The 18,428-nt window shown below is 40.8% G+C and overlaps 2 protein-coding genes across 3 annotated transcripts; one reads left to right on the top strand and one right to left on the bottom strand.

The window, feature by feature from the left end:
- Positions 1-142: 142 nt before the first annotated feature.
- On the bottom strand, positions 143-3,444 carry c20h2orf81 (chromosome 20 C2orf81 homolog). Its single transcript, XM_074638244.1, has 4 exons — positions 3,369-3,444; positions 2,037-2,289; positions 1,645-1,851; positions 143-1,543 (listed from the first exon to the last, which is right to left on the bottom strand). Exons 2-4 carry the CDS (start codon positions 2,274-2,276, stop codon positions 686-688), a joined length of 1,305 nt encoding a protein of 434 aa, XP_074494345.1. The 5' UTR covers positions 2,277-2,289; positions 3,369-3,444; the 3' UTR covers positions 143-685.
- Positions 3,400-8,014, top strand: wdr54 (WD repeat domain 54). Of its 2 annotated transcripts, none has more exons than XM_074638245.1 (10): positions 3,400-3,492; positions 4,404-4,696; positions 5,315-5,377; positions 5,606-5,672; positions 6,122-6,178; positions 6,280-6,407; positions 6,543-6,643; positions 6,893-7,055; positions 7,313-7,387; positions 7,532-8,014. In XM_074638245.1, the coding sequence occupies exons 2-10, from the start codon at positions 4,472-4,474 to the stop codon at positions 7,661-7,663; spliced, it is 1,011 nt and encodes a 336-aa protein (XP_074494346.1). In that variant the 5' UTR covers positions 3,400-3,492; positions 4,404-4,471; the 3' UTR covers positions 7,664-8,014. The 2 variants fall into 2 exon arrangements, with proteins under 2 accessions (XP_074494346.1, XP_074494347.1); XM_074638246.1 differs by lacking the exon at positions 3,400-3,492 and adding an exon at positions 3,501-3,642.
- Positions 8,015-18,428: the final 10,414 nt, after the last annotated feature.

Raw genomic sequence — 18,428 nt, 5'->3', positions numbered from 1 at the left:
TATAGGTGTACCTATTGTAATAAACTGACTAAGTGTATATGAAGGCACAGAAAATTAATTAGTGTAATATGCATACAAAACACATGCACATACTTGTATGTGCACACAAATATATATATACAGTAATTACAGGTCCCATATGACTTGGATAATTCATTTATTGTTTTGAGTTTCAGGTAATGTTCAAGAGTGATGGAAACACAATTTAGTCTCACAGTAAGTGTTGATCTTTGCACATGAAAAACATATGGACATAGACTTGAAAAAACCCCTCATGAGAGCCCCCTTAATCAAATTTCCTTTCTAGTTTTTATATGAGGTTCTTCTAACTCTATCTTTGCTATATGCTGTGGGAGGCATTGCTAGAACACATAGCTTTCTTTTTATATATACTTTAATTGTATATTAATATCAAAGGAATGACAATGCATATATTGTATTCAGTTTATTAGGTACTATTTTTATATGTGCACAGTGTATCTCACTACTGTATTGCCAATGCAGAGTTGCTAACAAATACATGGAGGGAAAGACGGATTGAGACCAAATTTTTTCCCCAAATTTTTTTTTTAGCCTACAGCGTACATTATATGATGTGCTCTTGTATTAGAAGAATCTTTTTTATTCCGATAACGTATAGCTAATTTTGCTCTAAATACAACTGTATTATCACAACATTTTATAATCAGTTGTCACAGTTCTTGGACTGAAACAATGGGGTGACCTGAGGTGGTGGACCTGCGGTAACCTGATCAACAGAAAACAGTGGCACAGCTGCATCACTTCGTATCAGCCTCAGCTTGGCAGACTGGGTAGGAGGGTTACAAGTATGAGGGTTCATTTCAACTGCCTGGGGATCCAAGACAGAAACACCCTTGGCCAAAACCATTGTGTCCAGCCTCAGAGGCCCAGAGAACGCCAACCCATCCTTTCTATGTCTAGAGGGAGACAATTTCTTCAGCCAGATATCAGCCTCATTTCTCCTCTGAAACTTTGTCGGCTGATCCTTGGAGCTGGTTAGTTGCTTCGGTGAGGTTACTGTCCTCTCAGTTTCCTGCTTGCTATATCTTGGGTCTAGTTTGGATAGTCCACTTGGTTTCTTGGTGTTGGGTTTTGTGTAGCTGTTATCCACGATCTCATACTGAGGAGAGATGCTGTGTCGAGGCAGGCTGGAGTGATCAAGCCTTGGTATATGTTGGTAGTGCTTCTGCTGATATGATGATCCAGTCGTGTGGTTAGAAACAGAATGTGTACGATCCTTACCCTTTGCATCCACATGCTTTTTTTCTACTGAACAGGACAGGGGAGGCAGAAATTTGCCTGGAATCAGCTTGGGAGGTAAATTAACATGCTGCTTTTTCTTTAGATCAATTTTTGGTGGGGGGCGAGGACTAAGCACTTTATAGCGCTCGTAACTGACCGATCTCCTGGGACATGTTACCTTTTCTGATTGCGTTGGAGAGCTGTTTGTTTGGGCCATAACATTAGATTGCTGGTTGACTCTTGGCTCTGTTTGTACTGGGACCTGGTCAATGTCAGCCTCCTGTTAGAAACAAATATAGAGATACTGTAGATATGGTTACAGGTAACCTCTTGGTTGAAATATGAAGAGAAGAACTTGCAGAAGAGACATATCAAGTGTACCTGTTGTTCTGCAGGGGGAGGTCGAGGGTTAGCATTTACAACAGGCACACATCCGTGAATCCAGGCATCTGAAGTTGCTGCCATAGGCTCTGAGTCTTCTGTTTTAGATGCTTCCTCTGGTAGTTCTCCTTCATCTGGGCACAAGATTTGCCGCTCTAGAATCTGTGTGAAGTAGCTCTTGGCCCAGGATGCGGAGAAAGGTGCTAGCTTAAGGGCAAAGACAGGCAACATCATGGATGTTATATGTACATGTATTATGTGTGGTTGAAATGGATGACAGCAAGATCAATCATTTTATTGGTCTCTCCATGAGTGTCAGTCAGTAAGATGATGTTTACATTGAAGTGAAATAATAATAAAAGAGCATATACAGTATGTCTTTTCAGTTTTACCTGTCTTTTAATGTACACTTTGAAACAGCCTTCCATGACCTTGCTCAACAGTTCTTCCATGATCTCCCCCACTACCTCATCCGCATCCTCCTGGATCAACATGTCCGTCCATTGGGAGTGAGTTAAGCGACCAGGGATAATATCTTCCTCTTCCGGGTCAGGCATTGGAGGTGTGTACAATTGGACAGAAGACCTATGTCCTCGCTTGTCAGCTCGGGAGTTGGTTGCAGAGCGGGGCATCTTGGCTCAGAAGCTGGTATGAAATGTGAAACACAAATGGAATAAACAAAAACGAGGTTGCTAGTGATGATACGATACGATACGATACAACTTTATTGTCAGTTTGCACTGAAATTCATTTTGCGTCCATAGGCAGCTCAGTTTGAAAAAAAAAATACACATCCAATAGACATACTGTTACCATAAACAGATAGACAAGTAAAACCCATCAGACAAAAAAACAAAACACATCACCATTATTCATACATAACCCATTACAAAATTACCATCTGTCCTCTGGATTTACATGTCTTTAGCAGCACATTAATTATTATTTATTATTATTATTATTTATTTATGATGAAGAGTTTGACCTATTTCCTGGAAAACAACAAAACTATTTAACATGGAACAACATTAGTCCCTATCAGTTGACATGTTGCTGTGTTGCATGTCATATGGTAAACATTACCACCCTCTGGTGGTAGTGATCAAACTTGACAGTTTTCATTTCTCCATGGGAACTTTGATGTGAAATGATAATGCCCTGAATCATTATAGGACTTCCATTTGCACGTGAACACAATCCCATTGCTTACTGTCATCATTTATCAGAACTTGTGAAATGTCTTAGCTAGTTAAGACTTTAGTTAATGTGTATGGATTGCTAGAAAACATCAACTAGCTAACTAAACTAACAGGAAGTCACTGTAGAATCACAAGCTGTAACAGAACTTTCCAAAACACAGTTGGAGGGGCAAATTATGTATTAAACTAAACTGCCAAACATGTATATGTAGCTGAATGTATGTATTATGTTGCTTTACTAATGCATACATGAAGAAATATAATGTTATATGTTTCAGAGTTAGCAGTTTTCATGCAGAGTGAGAGGGAAATATCCAACTACTTCACATTTTGTAATTTCAAGTAGGATGTTATTTTTGTGAAATGTAATACCTGCCCAGTTTACATCGTCATTAAACAGCATTTTAATCATGTGTCATGCAAGATATGTCGACCATTGGTCATACTATTTATTTTACTTATTATTTATTAATTTGGCTCCACATATAATAACTTCTTATGAATAATCACTGTTTATAACCTTACCAGACACTCTTCTGTGTAGCCCCTGTTTCATGTGTAGTCTTCGGTTGCTCAGCAACCGAGGACGCACGTATGACGTAGTTACGTAGAGGCGGCGTTGTCTCTATGGCTGCAGGACGACGCTGAGGTAATCCTGCTGCTAACAACAAGAGCTAGAAAAGTGCTTCGTTCACATTAACCTTATATGTAATGGTCGATCACAACAGCAGCAAAGGCAGCTGGGACAATTGTTATGTAATCTGAAGCAAAAGTATTATGTGCAATGTGTGATTCAAAGGTATAACAGTGTCCTTTCATTTACGCTGCAGTGGTTTTCTGGCTAACATACCTAGGATAGCTCACTGCTAATGTTGAGTAGCTTCCTAATAACTGTGTTTTTAATGTGTGTGAAATGTGCAGTGTGCAGCAGCAAAGGGGATAGTGCAAAAAAACAAGATGCATCAGCTAACACAGTAAAACAAAAAAGAGCTAGACAAAGTGTAACAAAATATGAACCATTTAAATAGAAGGATGCATGCAAATAGGAGCAGTATATACAGTATTGACAATAAACAGACTATTAACACAATGTGGAAACAATGATATTGCACAGTGAGAATGAAATGAAATGCCACCTGAAAATATCAGGTTATTGTCAGTTTTTTGGTGTGTAAGTGGTCTATTGCAGGACGGATAATAATGCACTACACCCACTTTTAACAGTCTCTTCTGCACTATATTCACTTTTCTAATAGTCGTGTATCACAGCTGTTACCCTGCACTATATTCAGTTTTAACAGTTTTCTTCATCTCCTTGTATTTTTACATCTGGTATATTTTTTTGTACTTTGTACTTTGCACTACTAACTTTACTGCCTTTTTACTAACATGTTTTGCACTAAGGAAATATGATGCTGGACACTTGAATTCCCCTCGGGATCAATAAAGTTACTATCTATCTATCTATCTACTGGGAGCAGTGCTGGTTGTGGAGTTTTTAATGAAAATGTTAATCTAATTCAACCAAACTCTGACTGTCTTGACCTTTATTCTCTTTAGTTCTACTGACACCAGATCGCCTTCTGTCATTTCAACGAACTGTGCTGCTAAGAGAAGACAGCTCCATCATGTATCACAAGGAGAAGAGCATCCAGATCAAGAACAGCGCCTCGTCGCTGTACAACAACCTGGGCGTGTTGCGCATCGCCCCGCGGCGCCTCACCTACTTCACGGTGGTCCACGCCAACGTGGTGAACATGGTCAGCGCGTCCTGGGACGGACTCAACTACTCCCACCGACAGCTGCAGTCCAAGGAGCCCAATGTGGCCACAAGCACGTCGCTCATCATGCAGGTCAGACCTCTCTCTCTGTGCAACTTCTGCAGGTCTCTACTAAACTGCCAAACATTTATATGTAGCTAAATGTATGCATGATTTTGTTTTACTAATGCATACATGAAGAAATATAATGTTCTATGTTTCAGAGTTAGCAGTTTTCATGCAGAGTGAGAGGGAAATATCCAACTACTTCACATTTTGTAATTTCAAGTAGGATGTGTTATTTTTGTGAAATGTAATACCTGCCCAGTTTACAGAGAAATATCCAATTAGCTAGCTCAAGGTGGGGCACTATGTGTAAAAAAAGGGCTGCAAATCCTGCACTAATATGGATGCAAACTCCCTCAGACACTTTTAACATTGAGGTTGAAAGTAACCACTTAATCACAGTCACTGTTTAATTTCCAATCCAATGTGTTTTTAGTACAGTGCTAAAATCGTAAAAGAACACCACACCACAAACAGTTAAGAAAGCTTATAAACTTAGCTTATGAACTGCATTCTTTAATGAGTTGCTGGTTAAATATAAAATGATTAATTTGAACATCATATTTTGTCTTTTGCTCTGGCATACTGCATATGCATTTAGCTGTATCATAAAAATAAAGAAATCCTGTGTTTTTCTTGTAACAGGCTGCATTTTGTGCTCTGCCCTCTCGTGAGCTGCTAGTTGTGACCTCTCAGAAAGGCATTCAGGTGAGTTTTGGTTTGTTCTGCACGGTCATCGGCAGTCTCCACATTTTGGAGGAGGCACTGCTACTTCTACTATTTGTATACTTATAGTGGCTGTGGTTGTGTCTAGTCTGCATGTCTGGACTTAAGTGTGTCACCCAGTGTTCATTTAAATGTGAACCTAAACAAAAGTATGAATGTATGTGTTTTTGCAGCCTTTTACTCTCATGTGTTATAAATCTATTGTTTTAGATGTATGAATCTGATGGCTCCATGATGGTGTACTGGCATGCACTGGATACTCCGGAAACACCTACAGGTAAACTTGCATGTAAACTGTGGATTTGCTACACATTTGATGTGTCTCAATTATTTGCATGAAAACTCTGAAAAGATTAAATATATTATATAATTCAATATGATAAAATATGATACAATAGAATATGACACTTTGTTGTTCCCAGAAACATGTCAGTGTAGTTGATCCATCCTCATAACACAAACACAATTAAAAACATCATTGGGAGGACCTGATTATTATAATGAAATAAATGATTTTCAGGCATCTACACCTACATTATTATTATTTTATTTTGCTTTGTCAGTTTGAAACATACATATTGCTGGCTTTTTTTAGTTGCCTGCACATTTACACACATGTTCATATATGCATATTTGTGCAATCACGCATTTGTGTGTGAGAGAAGAGTATTAATCGACAGTTTTATACTTAATCTAGTGCACTCACGGAATTTATTTGTCTCCCAGCTCAGGCCGTGTTTGCTCGGGGGATATCAGCAGTGTGTGAGAGTTACATATGTGTGGGTAAGTACTAAGTGGAATATATTTTTGTTTATTCAAAATACAGGGCAAAACTCTAAAGTGCACATCTCTTTCTGTCTCTCTCTCTCTCTCTCTCTCTCTAGGCGTTTCATCCGGTGCAATTCTAGTATTTGATGTTCCCAGTAAAGGCAGTAATATCACCCTGTCGGAGGTCCTGGACGGGCACAAGGAGTCCATCACTGACATGGCCTCGGAGTGCGCTGGCAGCGAGGTATGGTGTGTCTATCTGAACCTTTGTTTATATGGGATAGCTAAAATCTTTCCAGGAATGACTGACCTACCTAAATAAATGACTACTTTATATAATACATAATAATCCTCTCTGTTGCTGTCTTCCTCCCCTCAGGTGTGCATAGCTGATATGGTCAGTGCAGATGATGGGGGCAACCTGTGTGTGTGGAAGTCTGGGGAGGAATTTGTGTTTCTCAACCATATCCCCGGCTTTAAGTAAGAAGTATTATAGTTTTGTCAGTTTTGGTGTACAATACTGACAGAGTGACCTAACCTTAAACTCCTCTTACATTTCTCTCTCTCTCTCCCTTCCTCATGCATTGTACTTATCTATTCTACATTATGTTCCGTTCCACTGTCCTTTGTTTATTCTTCATTTCCCCTCCTTGCTCTAATCTAATGTCCATTATCTTTTCCCCTAATTCCCTGACGGCAATCATCCTCCATCTCCCTCACTGCTCTCAGTGTGAGCTGCTCATCCGTCAAGTTGTGGAAAGGAACATTGGTGGCCGGTTACGGCACGGGCCAGATTCGTCTCTATGAGGCAGTGACGGGAATCCTGCATGCCGAGGTCAACGCCCACGCTCGCTGGATATACTCACTGGACATTGCTCCTTGTTCCGGGCTGGTGAGTTGTATAAATCAAATTTATTTTTTAAAATTCAGTTTATCGGGTTGACATTTATCATTTGAAATGGCACACAGAAGTAAGAAGAAAGTATTCATAGATTTTCTAGTTAAAGACAAGAATTAGTTAAAGTATTAAGTTTATTTAGCTTTAAAGCATGTTCAGGTGTATCTCAAATATTTATATATTATTCATACCATTTGATTTTGATTTTGATTTTGATTTTGATTTTGATTTTGATTTTGATTTTGCTTTAGCTTCTGTCTGCTGCCGAGGACTCGCTGGTCCGGGTGTGGCACCTGACAATGACCCCGGAGAGCCACAACGTGGAGGTAACTGAACATAAAACAGCATTCACAACTCGTTTTCTTAATAGGTTCAGAATCATTGCACAATTTATGGTGGGTTCCTCCATGTTTAACTTATACTTACTCTCAGTGAAACCCTGACTGTGTGTTTTCCTCATTTCCTCCTAGATTGCCCATTTGCACAACGAGTGTGTGACGGACACACAAATCTGTGGCGCCAAGTTCTGTGACGGCGATGGTTATGCTTTTGCGGTGACGGGCTATGACCTGAGTGAGATTATCCGTTACACACAGTCGTAGGACTTAAAGTATGTGAATGTGAATTTGGTATATTGGAGTGTTTCTGGAAAGATAACATGAGTCAGAGAGAAGAGTCAAAAGGGGCCAGGCTAGGATCTGGAAGGGGGTATTTATCTTTTTTAAGAGAAGCATTGTTTCATGGCATTACTGTTTCTATATTCACAAAGGTTTGAAGGAGATTCGCATATAACTACAAAAGTAATGTGTTAAAGTTTCTATAAATAGTTTTTAAAAGTGCAAATGTTTTCATGTGTGTGAATGTAGCTTTAAAAAGTTATAAGATATTATATTGTTCTTTCTGACAAAATTATTGTTTGAAGCAGTTGGACCATAAACATTTTTGTAAAGAAAGCAGCTGCGTCTGGGTTTTACTTTTGCACTTCACAATTGCACCAATAGATGGGGCTGTGGGTCAGTTATTTTTGAGCAGGGCAATGCCAGAGTAGTGCAAACAGATTTCACTAGAGTTGCCTAAAAGGTTTTATAGACTGTAGACAGACTATTCGAGAAATTCTACATTGTGATTGGATAATGTGTGCAGACCACAGGACACAGGCCATTCATCACAGAGGGAGCGCATAAACATTTTCTGTTCATTGTATTGACTAATTTCTTAGATAAGGTAAGATAAACCTTTAGGTTAAGGACAGCAATAGTACAGATAAATAGAGAAAGACAAATAAATACAAAATAAGAGGTATTTAAAAAAAAACTACGATAAGAATATAATAGAAAAATAAATAATAGAAAACTATAACAGTGCATATGGAGACAAAAATTGCAAAGTAAAGTGACATGGTGTTGTTAAAGTGACTGTGATATGATATAAGAGCAGCAGAGTCAGCAAAATGGCATGTGACATATTCAATGGATAATTAGATTTTTACTTTTATGTACTTCTTTTTTTTTTATAAATTTATTTTACAGTCCAAGACATCTACATCTGAGGCAAGTGTGCTTTTTTCCCAACTGTGTCTATGATGTCTATGATGTATTCGTTACCCTTGCTTTCTTGTTACGCCTCATTTTTTATAGTTAACAGCCATTACATTTAATAAAGAAAGTGCTTTAGTGCAGTTACAGTGGCAACAGACGGTCTTTTTGTTTCCTAGAAAATTGCATGAAGAACTAGAAAGGCCTTTATTGAAAACAACCTACTCACTACCATTGATCAACTTTTCAGAATAACTGTGCAAAAAACAACGCATGACATAACGTCACAAAGTACAACAGAGATGTTGTTTTCTAGGATCTGTTGAGACGAGCTGAATGTGCCTTAACTGAAAACAAATCTTGCCAACTCAGCTGTAAAATCTGGTCTTGCTTATCACAGGTCACATGAGTTTTTCTTTAAATTCACATCAGGCGACCAGGTATCATTGTAATCCCACCCACCTTATCGTGACAAGATAAGAAGAATCAGGTCAGCGAGGAATTGTGTGCTGTTTGTCAGTCTGGGGCTAAGCGTGTATTAAATCCCTGAGTTCTAGTCTTTTCTGGTTTGCAGTCAACACTGGTCACATGACATCAACTGACAGGACTGTTTTGAACCCACACACACAAGGCAGGTTATGTAACTCCAATTTGGTAGGTACCAACTGACAGCCATGCTAATGCTGATTGCCGGATCAATTGTAAAGCGTAAACATGAACACACAAAGTCTTCGTGGAATCAATACTTTTCAGTATGTCATGTTGTGTCATGCTTCCCAGCTGCCTGGGGTGGTTTGGCTGACTATACTGGCTGGAGAGGGTCAGTGGAGCTGTCAATATCAGATCCCAAATGACAGGGACGCTGAGATTACACAACTAACTGGAACAGCGATGAGGGAGGGAAAGGTTGGTCAAAAGTGATTCATGAAATAAGCACAGGATCGGAAGAGCATATAGAAGTAGAAGAGCTTGTTAAACAAAGGGCCGAGAGTAAAGAGAATCTTTCACAGAAAAACATGTGGAGACAAACAACAGCAGTTATTTATGGTTAACTAAGTCAATAGTTCTGTGCGACGCTCGGCTCTAGTCCCGTACACAGCCCCGGGGCCACTCATGCTGGGTACTGCTACAATACTTGTCAATAGTCGGCTCTTTAGGTGTTACACACAGCTGAGCACACAATGCTGGGGAGACCGGACCACAACATGAACTGTTCTCAGACATGGATGTGTGAATCTATGTGAACTGTGTATGCAAGTGTGTCAAGTAATAATGGTAACAGAGCAACATTCATTATCCTACTCATATTGATACTTTGAAATATTTTATTAATGAGAGTCACATGACAGATTCTGCAAGACCTTCAATGAAAGGCCCCCAGTGGTCCGACGTGTCACTTTCAGAAAATCACAGATGAACAACACACTGACCATAATATTAATTAGACTCTCTGACAAGTCACCACGGCATGATTAAGGCCCTTTATTCAGCTATCCAGCTATTAAACCTGCAGTAGGCAGAATGTTTTTAGCATCACTGCAGCTTTAAGGCATGTGTCAAAGTCTCACATTCTTATTAATAGAAGTTGGTTAACCAACAAGACAAGTTTGCTCAGTGGACAATTGCACACGGGTATCGACCAAGCCCGGATTGTCAAATTCCACGCCACAATACAAGTTCATCCGTGACCTTATGTGTCAGTGGGTGTGGTAGGTATCTGTACGTGTTTGTGAACACCCCAGCATGAATATCTTTCAGGCTGTTTGTTTGTGTGTTCCTTCATTATTCTGGTGGAGAAAGAGCAATTTATCCAATGCCCATCCGGCCTTGTGGCAGCTGCCTGGGCCCGAGTCCCTAAGCCTACCGGGATAGAGCCTCACCAGGGGGGATGAAGAGCCTAAAGCCCCTCCAGCCTGCTGCCACAGACAGACCAGACCAGCTCTCTGACGAAGCAACCAGGAAACCAGCTCCTGTAGACATGCTGTATAAATAGATCTTCCATTTTAAACACCACACTGAAATGGGAAGGAGGGGGGTATGACACACTGACAGACCTGGAAAACTGTCACTGCTGACTGACAGACCCGCAGACATAGAGGTGCAAATCAGAACGAGGTCAAATAACATTTGCAAATGATCACAAAATAGGATTTGTCAGTTTGTTTTTGTATAGTATGTAAGGGATAATGAACAACGAGCCGCGGTCACTGTTGCTCAAGCCTCCGCATCGCCCTGTCGGGGTTTATTTCACAACAATGACCCGCTAGCTGTACATTATCACGCTTATTACACGGCTATTTACTTAAGAAATCAATAATTTGACATAAAAACGGTCCACCAGAGTCCGATGTCAGAACTGCGCCCATAGCAACGGTCTGTTATACATAGCAACGGTCTGCTACAAAGAAATAACAGACCCTAGAACGCCGTGATTGACCAATCAGAATTGAGTATTCAGCAAAGCCGTGTAATAAAGTATATAATAGCATATCACATGCAAACTAATAACTGCACTTTATTTGTTGCATGCATATGTAGGACTGGGTATTGAATTTCAGTATTTTTTGTTAGCATAGGCTGAAATGTTTCCATAGCATTGAAAAACTGGCATTGTGTCGTAAATGCTTAAATGCTTGGTGAGAGTCTTGATTACTTATTCTGCATGAGATATTTTCTGATTTAAACCCACAATAACTGACTTCTTTGGCCGCTTGGGAGCTGTTGACATGTCATCACCTTTAAAGTTGATATGGTGAATTTGTAAGCAAACGGTTGCTTACACATCTAGCAATTAAAGAGCAACATTGTCATTCCTTTGTTGTGTTTCTGGCCGCCTGGCAGGCGGTGATCATTTTCTCAAGGTTCATCACCACGAGCCGTCCCTTTCACATTGTATTATTGTTTTCACACTTTCATTTGATTTTGTTATTATAAAAATATTGATTATATCCACTTTAAATCATAGTTTTGCTAATTTTAGACTGATTTTAATTGGGGCAAAACATCCTGTAACATTCTGAGTCGTTTAGGATAGTAACATTGAATTATTCTTTTCATATGGACTTTAATTATTCTATGCAGGTGACATGGTGAAATGTTATGCATCACAACTTGGTAGGTGAAACAGGTTAAGAAGAACAGAGAAAGGGTGTGTAAATATCTGGGATTATCATTATGGTGATTATGATAGTTGGAATGTGGTGTGACCGTAGTGGCGTGATGACGTGACGAGCTCATCCAGTCAGCAAACATGCACCGATGACAGAGACGGGTTAATAGCAGTGTAGTGGTTAAGCTCTGTTTTATTGCAACAAATTAAGCCATGCCAACCCACCCACCGTGGCAGCCACAGCTTCTGTGCATCATTAGGCTGTTCCACGAAAAACCACACCCACACAATGTCGTGGCAGGACAATCCACCCTTCCTGTTTATGTGGGCCTCTGATTTGGGGGAAAAATATCTCAACATACAGTACTGACTGACTCACTGTATCCCAGATCGTCTCTGGAAATCACAGCCCACGCGAAGACAAGTCGAGGCTCCACTGATGAATGAACGTCAAGGGTACATACCATGTTGTCAGACTTGGTTGAAATTATTCTAAATGAAAAGGCTGCTGAAAGTCTCGTTAAAAGATGTGACAATTCATTAATTATTCATTTTAGGTTTCCTATCAGTTTGGGTATATCAAGACTATGCTTTTGATGAACCATGTGGAATGATGTGGAAGCATAGCACCGTTGTACTGGATGCCAGAGATAGGAGAAATGCATCCCTGCTGTTAGGCAAGGTCATGCGGGACAGCTTAGAATCAAAAGAGAGGACATGAAACCATCCTTGACTCTAGGATTGGTTGTTTTATTTGATGCCATTTAAGTTGTTAAAAATGGAAAGTGGATACAGGGTTAAGTAGACACTGACCATTTAGATGTAGTCCATTAAACAGCAGCGATTAGTTGGTCAGTTCTGACCTCCCCTCACACACGCACACACACACACACACACACACACACACACACACACACACACACACACACACACACACACACACACACACACACACACACACACACCCTTGCATATCCCCAGTAACGTCATTTAGAAGGCATGGGTAGGCAACGGGACTTAAGTGCATTAGATTAGAGTAAATAAACATGATCAGACCCTGCCATCTGCACTTGGATGGCATGGTTGCCTAGCACTGGGCACTGTTTGGATTGTCTGACGTTGATGTGCTGACGTTGGAGTGTGTGTTATTGTGTGTGATCAGGCATATGCGTGTATGCGGCCATGTGTGCAGATGGCACCACTCAAATGATGATGGATTCATTTTCTAGAAAGTCTTCCAAATAAAGTCTTGTCTCAGATTTGAATCAGTGTCTGTGTATGATTGTGTGTTTGTGCATGTGTTTAGTTTTGGCGGATATTTATTATAATAATATGATCAGTGATAATTGCAATAACTTGTTTTCACACCCTTCTTTCAGTAAAGGACATTTTATCATCAAAATAAAATATTTGATTGTGAGACAACACTAGACTGGCATGCTTTGTGTTGTTTATTCCACTCAGGAAAAACAGAATATAATACAATAGATCACTCTCATGGTGAATTTTTTAGACATCTGCTTTATGAAACTGATAAAAATTTGGTTGCTTTTAATTCCCAACCACTGTTTTTTCCCCCCTCACACATAAACACTCCTTTCATTACCTCTAAGTGTGTGGAGGAGAGAGTTATTGAGTCTCAAAATAGAGTCACAGCAATAATAACAGCAATATCCTGGCAACCCATATCAGTGTGCTCTGTCAGTGAGACTGCTAATAGGGTTAATGTGAAAGAGATGAATGGGCGTCTTCGGGGCTCAACCTGGATTTGAAATATACATAAACATTTCCATCAAACATTATGTGTGTTCTTTGTTTTCTCTGCATGGGCACACAGGTGTATATATGTGTGTTTGTGTGTGTGTCAGACATAGAAACAGAGAGAAATAAATGCAGGCTTTATGAGTGGACCAACATGGCATTCACCTCAGTGCGTACACACCATTCCTAATTGGCAGCCATGGAGAAAGCCCAGGGAAACTAACACTGCAGACACGTCATACAGAGAGGTTATCTGGTGCACCAACGGAAAACAGACACGGAACAAATATTCATTTTAATCATCTCAGTGTCAGGATGCACCAAGAAACAAAAGAGTGCATTTCCTTTTTTTTTTTTTCAATTTGTGGTAAAGGAAAAAATCAGCATGGTGACTTTTTAACAGCAGTCTTTTCTATGGTTATTGTTATTGCACGTAGAACAAAAAGGAAACTGGTTGATTTTTAATGTGAACCCCAACAGCACCACCACAGAGAGGGTAGTTTCATATAGCACCTGCTGTGTTTCAACAGAGAGTCTTCAGTTCAGCTCTGGTGTGCATGTGTTGCGCGTGTGCATCTGTGTGTGTGTCAGTGGTTGGATCGGAAATCATTAATCAAAGCGACGTTTGTTCTGACAAGTTAAGCTCAATCAGTCCGAGGACGAGACATTTTAGTGAAGCAAAAGTAGATCATCTTAAAATGTCAAATTCATTCTTTAGTGTCATGGTCCTGGGCTTTTTCATAGTCTGTTTCTTGTTTTATTTTGTAAGTTCTCCCCATGTGTCATGTCTGGTTTTGCTTCCTGCTTTCCTTTGTGTGTTTTCCCGCTTTTGAGATTGACTTTCGCGCATTTATGAGTTTCACCTGTTCCTCATCAGCTCTACTGTCACCGTTCCTTCGTTATCTCCCTCCTTTCCTTGTGTATTTAGTCTTTGTGCTCCGCTTATCTTTTGCCAGTTTGTCATCGTTGTCTTCATTGCTGCATGGAGTATCTTTACGCCTGCTGTTTGGACTCTTGTCTCGTAAGCGTTTTGCTTTATTGATGTATTTTCCTTGTAACAGCCCACCTCTGAGTCTGCATTTGGTTCCTTCCTTGTCTGTGCTGCTCCCAGCACCACAACATTCAGAGTGTAACTTTTGTCATAAGCTCTAGTGCATGCTGTTCATTCATAGTTGATTGAGTAACCTTTTCCAGGCCAGGGATATGGTTCCTCAGAAGCTCATTTCTAGCAATGCTCTGCCACACATTCACACCTGGTTGCATCCCAGTATGAGCATGATGTGCATCTTTTACTGTTGGATACTGTCTATAATCCATAATAATTCCATAACTCCATATATTTTTGAGTTTCCCTTTCTTGTCATGCTTTCTTCTCCCATAAGTCTCTACTTAGACAATAATATAGCTTTAATATTAAGAATTAGGGACTGTAAACTGCTAGTATTTTGCATCGTAACTATAAAGAAAAACTGGGGTATTATTATAGGGTGGCTGTGGCTCAGAGGTAAAGTGGGTCGTCCACCAATCCAGAGGTCCGCGGTTCGATCCCCGACTCCTCCAGTCCACATCTCGACGTATCCTTGGACAAGATACTGTCCCAATCCCAATGTCCACACTCACAAACTCACAGACTTTGAGGTGCGTTCCCGCAAAGTCCGTGAGGGTTTAGGGCTGTCCCACTGTCTAATCGTCAAGTCCTTGAAGGCTCTCTCGCAGACATTTTGAGCCCTTTACGCACACCTTCTGTAAATCTGCATTTCTGCAGACTTTGCCTGAGGGAATAACCCACATTGTATGGCCTTGTATAGCAGCCTCTGCCATCAGTGTATGAATGTGTGTGAATGGGTGAATGCTGACATATAGTGTGAAGTGCTGTGGTCGAAAGACTAGAAATGCACTAAATGCAAGTCCATTTACCATTAGAATTCTATATCTTCTATTGAATCCAAGAATAAAGATAGTTTACATTAGGTAAGATAATACCATTTAGTTCTTGAAAGCTCACAACGCACATGTTTTCATATCAGAAAAGATGAGTTGGACTGGTGCCCTACTTACCCTCTTCACCCAACACATTCCCCAGCTGTTCTGTCACTCACTATTAATGCAACACCAACACACGCACATTAACGTTCCAATAACCTCATACAGACGATGACCCCTAGAAGTAGTCAGAGTGGTTTAATTTTTAACTGACTGGCTCTGACTTCATTATTGCTAGTTAATTTGTTTTCTTGCTAAAATCACTGGACGTGATCGTAAGCCTTCCATGACTATGAGATATAAAAGACTCCTTTGAAAAGTGTGTGTGTGTGTAGTATCACATAACAGAGATCGAGGGTAAGAAAGAGACAAGTTGTGAGTCTCCTCTGGTTCTGACTGTTACATTGGACTTTTGTTCTCTACTTCATCTGCCTATTACAGTTAATAGTTCTATAAGATGAACTCAACTCTTAATCATGATGACAGTGTTTAGCAAGAACGGGGAAGGCTGGAGGAAGAGAAGGAGGGTCATCATTGTTTTGATAGAAACTCTGAAAGTAGATGATATCTCAGGAGATTAAAAACTTAAAAACCATAATACTGGGCAGAGGATGTCTTTTAGTTTTGCTTTATTGACTTGGTACCTGTCCCCCTCCACCCATCTGGCCTCATGCTTGCCAGCAAGGACACAGTAAGGTAAATGGAGCAGAAGTACAAACACTGCTCATTATGCTCCTGAGAAAGCTGTCGGACCTCCGTGAAAAACGCAGTGACCCACACACCCTTCCATTAGGGCCAGTCACTCCCACACTGCATGCCTCTGTGGATGAAGGGAGAGGAAAAGAGACAGAAGTTTGGCTATGAGAGATAGTCAGAGGAGAAGAGACCTTATGTTCTTGGAAGACCTTAAGATGCTCCTGCTTTGGCCGTTGACTCACCGGTGAGGAAGCCATTAAACAGACACACACACATTTACACAGTATCCAAAGGAGACTTGAAGGCCCAGACCTCGCATAAATACAATATGATCAGTGGGTGTGTTCCCGTATTTTTCATTAGAGCAATGAGAATGACAAAGCTCATGAATATAAAGCCCTCTGGATGAAATCTCAAACCTCCTGTTCCCTGCTGAGCGTCATAAGTCACGTAAACAAGAGACAGAGAAACAAAAAGAAAGAGAGAGAGAGAGAGCGAGAGAGCGGAAGAAAGGAAGAAATAAGAAACGAACAGAGAACAAAGGAAGAAAAAAGAGAGACCAGAATAGAGATCGGGAAAGAAAGACAGGAAGAAATAGAGAGAGAGAAAGAGATCAGAGTTTGTCTGAAAAACACAACCAATGGATGTCAGGGCAGAGGTAGCTGTGCTCGTCCCTGTTTCCATGGCGACCCGAATGTGCTGTCGGTGCAGTGACGCCAGTTGGGAGTATTGCGTTGTGGCCGTGCTGACATGAGCCACACGTGCCAATGCCCAGCTGACAGCACTGAGCATACGCCAGCGTCTATTCATAGCACCTATAAGTGACACCCGGGAGGGACGCAGACAGCCCGAAGTGTGGGCCAAGGAGGCCAGGTGCCCAGAACTGGGTTGGGTTCTGGCCCAGGACTGGATGGCACCTCTTGATGATGGAGGTGGACGGATGCATGCAGAGATTGAGGGATGAGCTCATGGCGGGGGTTATGTCATCTTTTCTCTGATCTCTGTCCACACTGACAAAGTGACATCTGGCCCCTCAGTCACCATGAAGAATTACACAAATCCCTGCTTTTTTTAGGTCTCGAAACATATGCACACGCACAAAGTGAGCATGTGTGCGTGGACAACATACCCACAAATGGGGAAAAGTAACCTACGCAATCGTGGTGGGGTCATGAGGGGTCAAACAGCACTTGTTTTGAGGCACATGTTATAAGACTGCATAAGAACATGGTGCAGAAAACATATGGCATATGAGGATATAGCTGTTACGTTGGGGCTGCAGAACTGGTGGACACAGACAGGGAGGTAGGAATGAGTTGAGTTTTATTGTAGAATACGGGGGTGGCAGTGGCAAGGCCTGAGCTGAGAGTCCAGTGTGTAGATGATTGAAATCCAAATTGGTCCGGAGCAGAATCCTGTGAGTAGTGGAGCCATTGCGGGTGTCCAGAGCAGAGGATGGCAGGAGCTGGAGCACAGCAGTAGAGACTACAAGGACAGGGAAAAAACAGGGTCAGAAGAGGTTTTCTGAAAACTAGAAACTTTTGCAGAAACTGGCGTGATGCATAGACGAAGCAGGTGCTACGAACTGGCAGCATGGAAGTGGCAGGGCTGAGTATACAGTAAGTAGAGATCGTGTTTATGGAAGAGGTTGCAGCTGGATGGGCTCTGCTCTGACTCCAGCACACCTGTAGACGATCACGGTGATACAGGAGTGAGTCCTAAAACCCGGAAATGAGTTAGCATTTTAGCACTTCCGGTTCCCTTATCTGCAAGTCAATGGGGTTTTTGAATGGGTTTTAACACAACCTTAAGAAATTTTAACGTTTTGTTCTACAACATAAAATACATCAATAAATACTCCACTGAACAGAATGTGTAAATGTCATAAATATCATCTTATTTTCTGCAATAATCCAAAAACCAATGGAAAAATCTCATTGGCTTTTTGTCGAGGGAACCAAGGCGGTGCTAACTTCCTGGTTGGCCTCCAAAAATACGTCATCCCTGGAGCACTCTATTAAGAAGGTGTTGAATTAAAGGTGGAGGGCATAGAAAGGGATGTTTTTTCCAAACTGCCAGTTCCTGGAGGATCAGAATAGGAACACGTAGTTGATTAATATGTAGGACTCTAGTGACCCACCACTTCCTGGCTCAGCAGTATCATGGGGTGAGAGATGGATGTGCTTTCTCTCTCTCTCTGACTCACAGTCATTTAATTTTAGTCACATTTCCTGTTTTGTTCTAGGATGTGTAATTGAAAAAGATTAGCATACAATTTATCTG

Source organism: Sebastes fasciatus, chromosome 6, assembly GCF_043250625.1.
Source record: "Sebastes fasciatus isolate fSebFas1 chromosome 6, fSebFas1.pri, whole genome shotgun sequence".
In the NCBI taxonomy this organism is placed as follows: domain Eukaryota; kingdom Metazoa; phylum Chordata; class Actinopteri; order Perciformes; family Sebastidae; genus Sebastes; species Sebastes fasciatus.
This window is presented reverse-complemented; position numbering and strand designations above follow the sequence as displayed.

What these genes read in the sequence shown, in the direction of transcription:
- c20h2orf81 (XM_074638244.1), bottom strand. Translation starts at nt 2,276, where the DNA reads ATGCCCCGCTCTGCAACCAACTCCCGAGCTGACAAGCGAGGACATAGG. An exon ending in AAGTGTACATTAAAAGACAG is followed by an intron (nt 1,852 to 2,036) that starts GTAAAACTGAAA and finishes TTTGCCCTTAAG; the next exon opens with CTAGCACCTTTCTCCGCATC. An exon ending in CTCCCCCTGCAGAACAACAG is followed by an intron (nt 1,544 to 1,644) that starts GTACACTTGATA and finishes TGTTTCTAACAG; the next exon opens with GAGGCTGACATTGACCAGGT.
- wdr54 (XM_074638245.1), top strand. Translation starts at nt 4,472, where the DNA reads ATGTATCACAAGGAGAAGAGCATCCAGATCAAGAACAGCGCCTCGTCG. An exon ending in CCTCTCAGAAAGGCATTCAG is followed by an intron (nt 5,378 to 5,605) that starts GTGAGTTTTGGT and finishes CTATTGTTTTAG; the next exon opens with ATGTATGAATCTGATGGCTC. An exon ending in AACCATATCCCCGGCTTTAA is followed by an intron (nt 6,644 to 6,892) that starts GTAAGAAGTATT and finishes CACTGCTCTCAG; the next exon opens with TGTGAGCTGCTCATCCGTCA.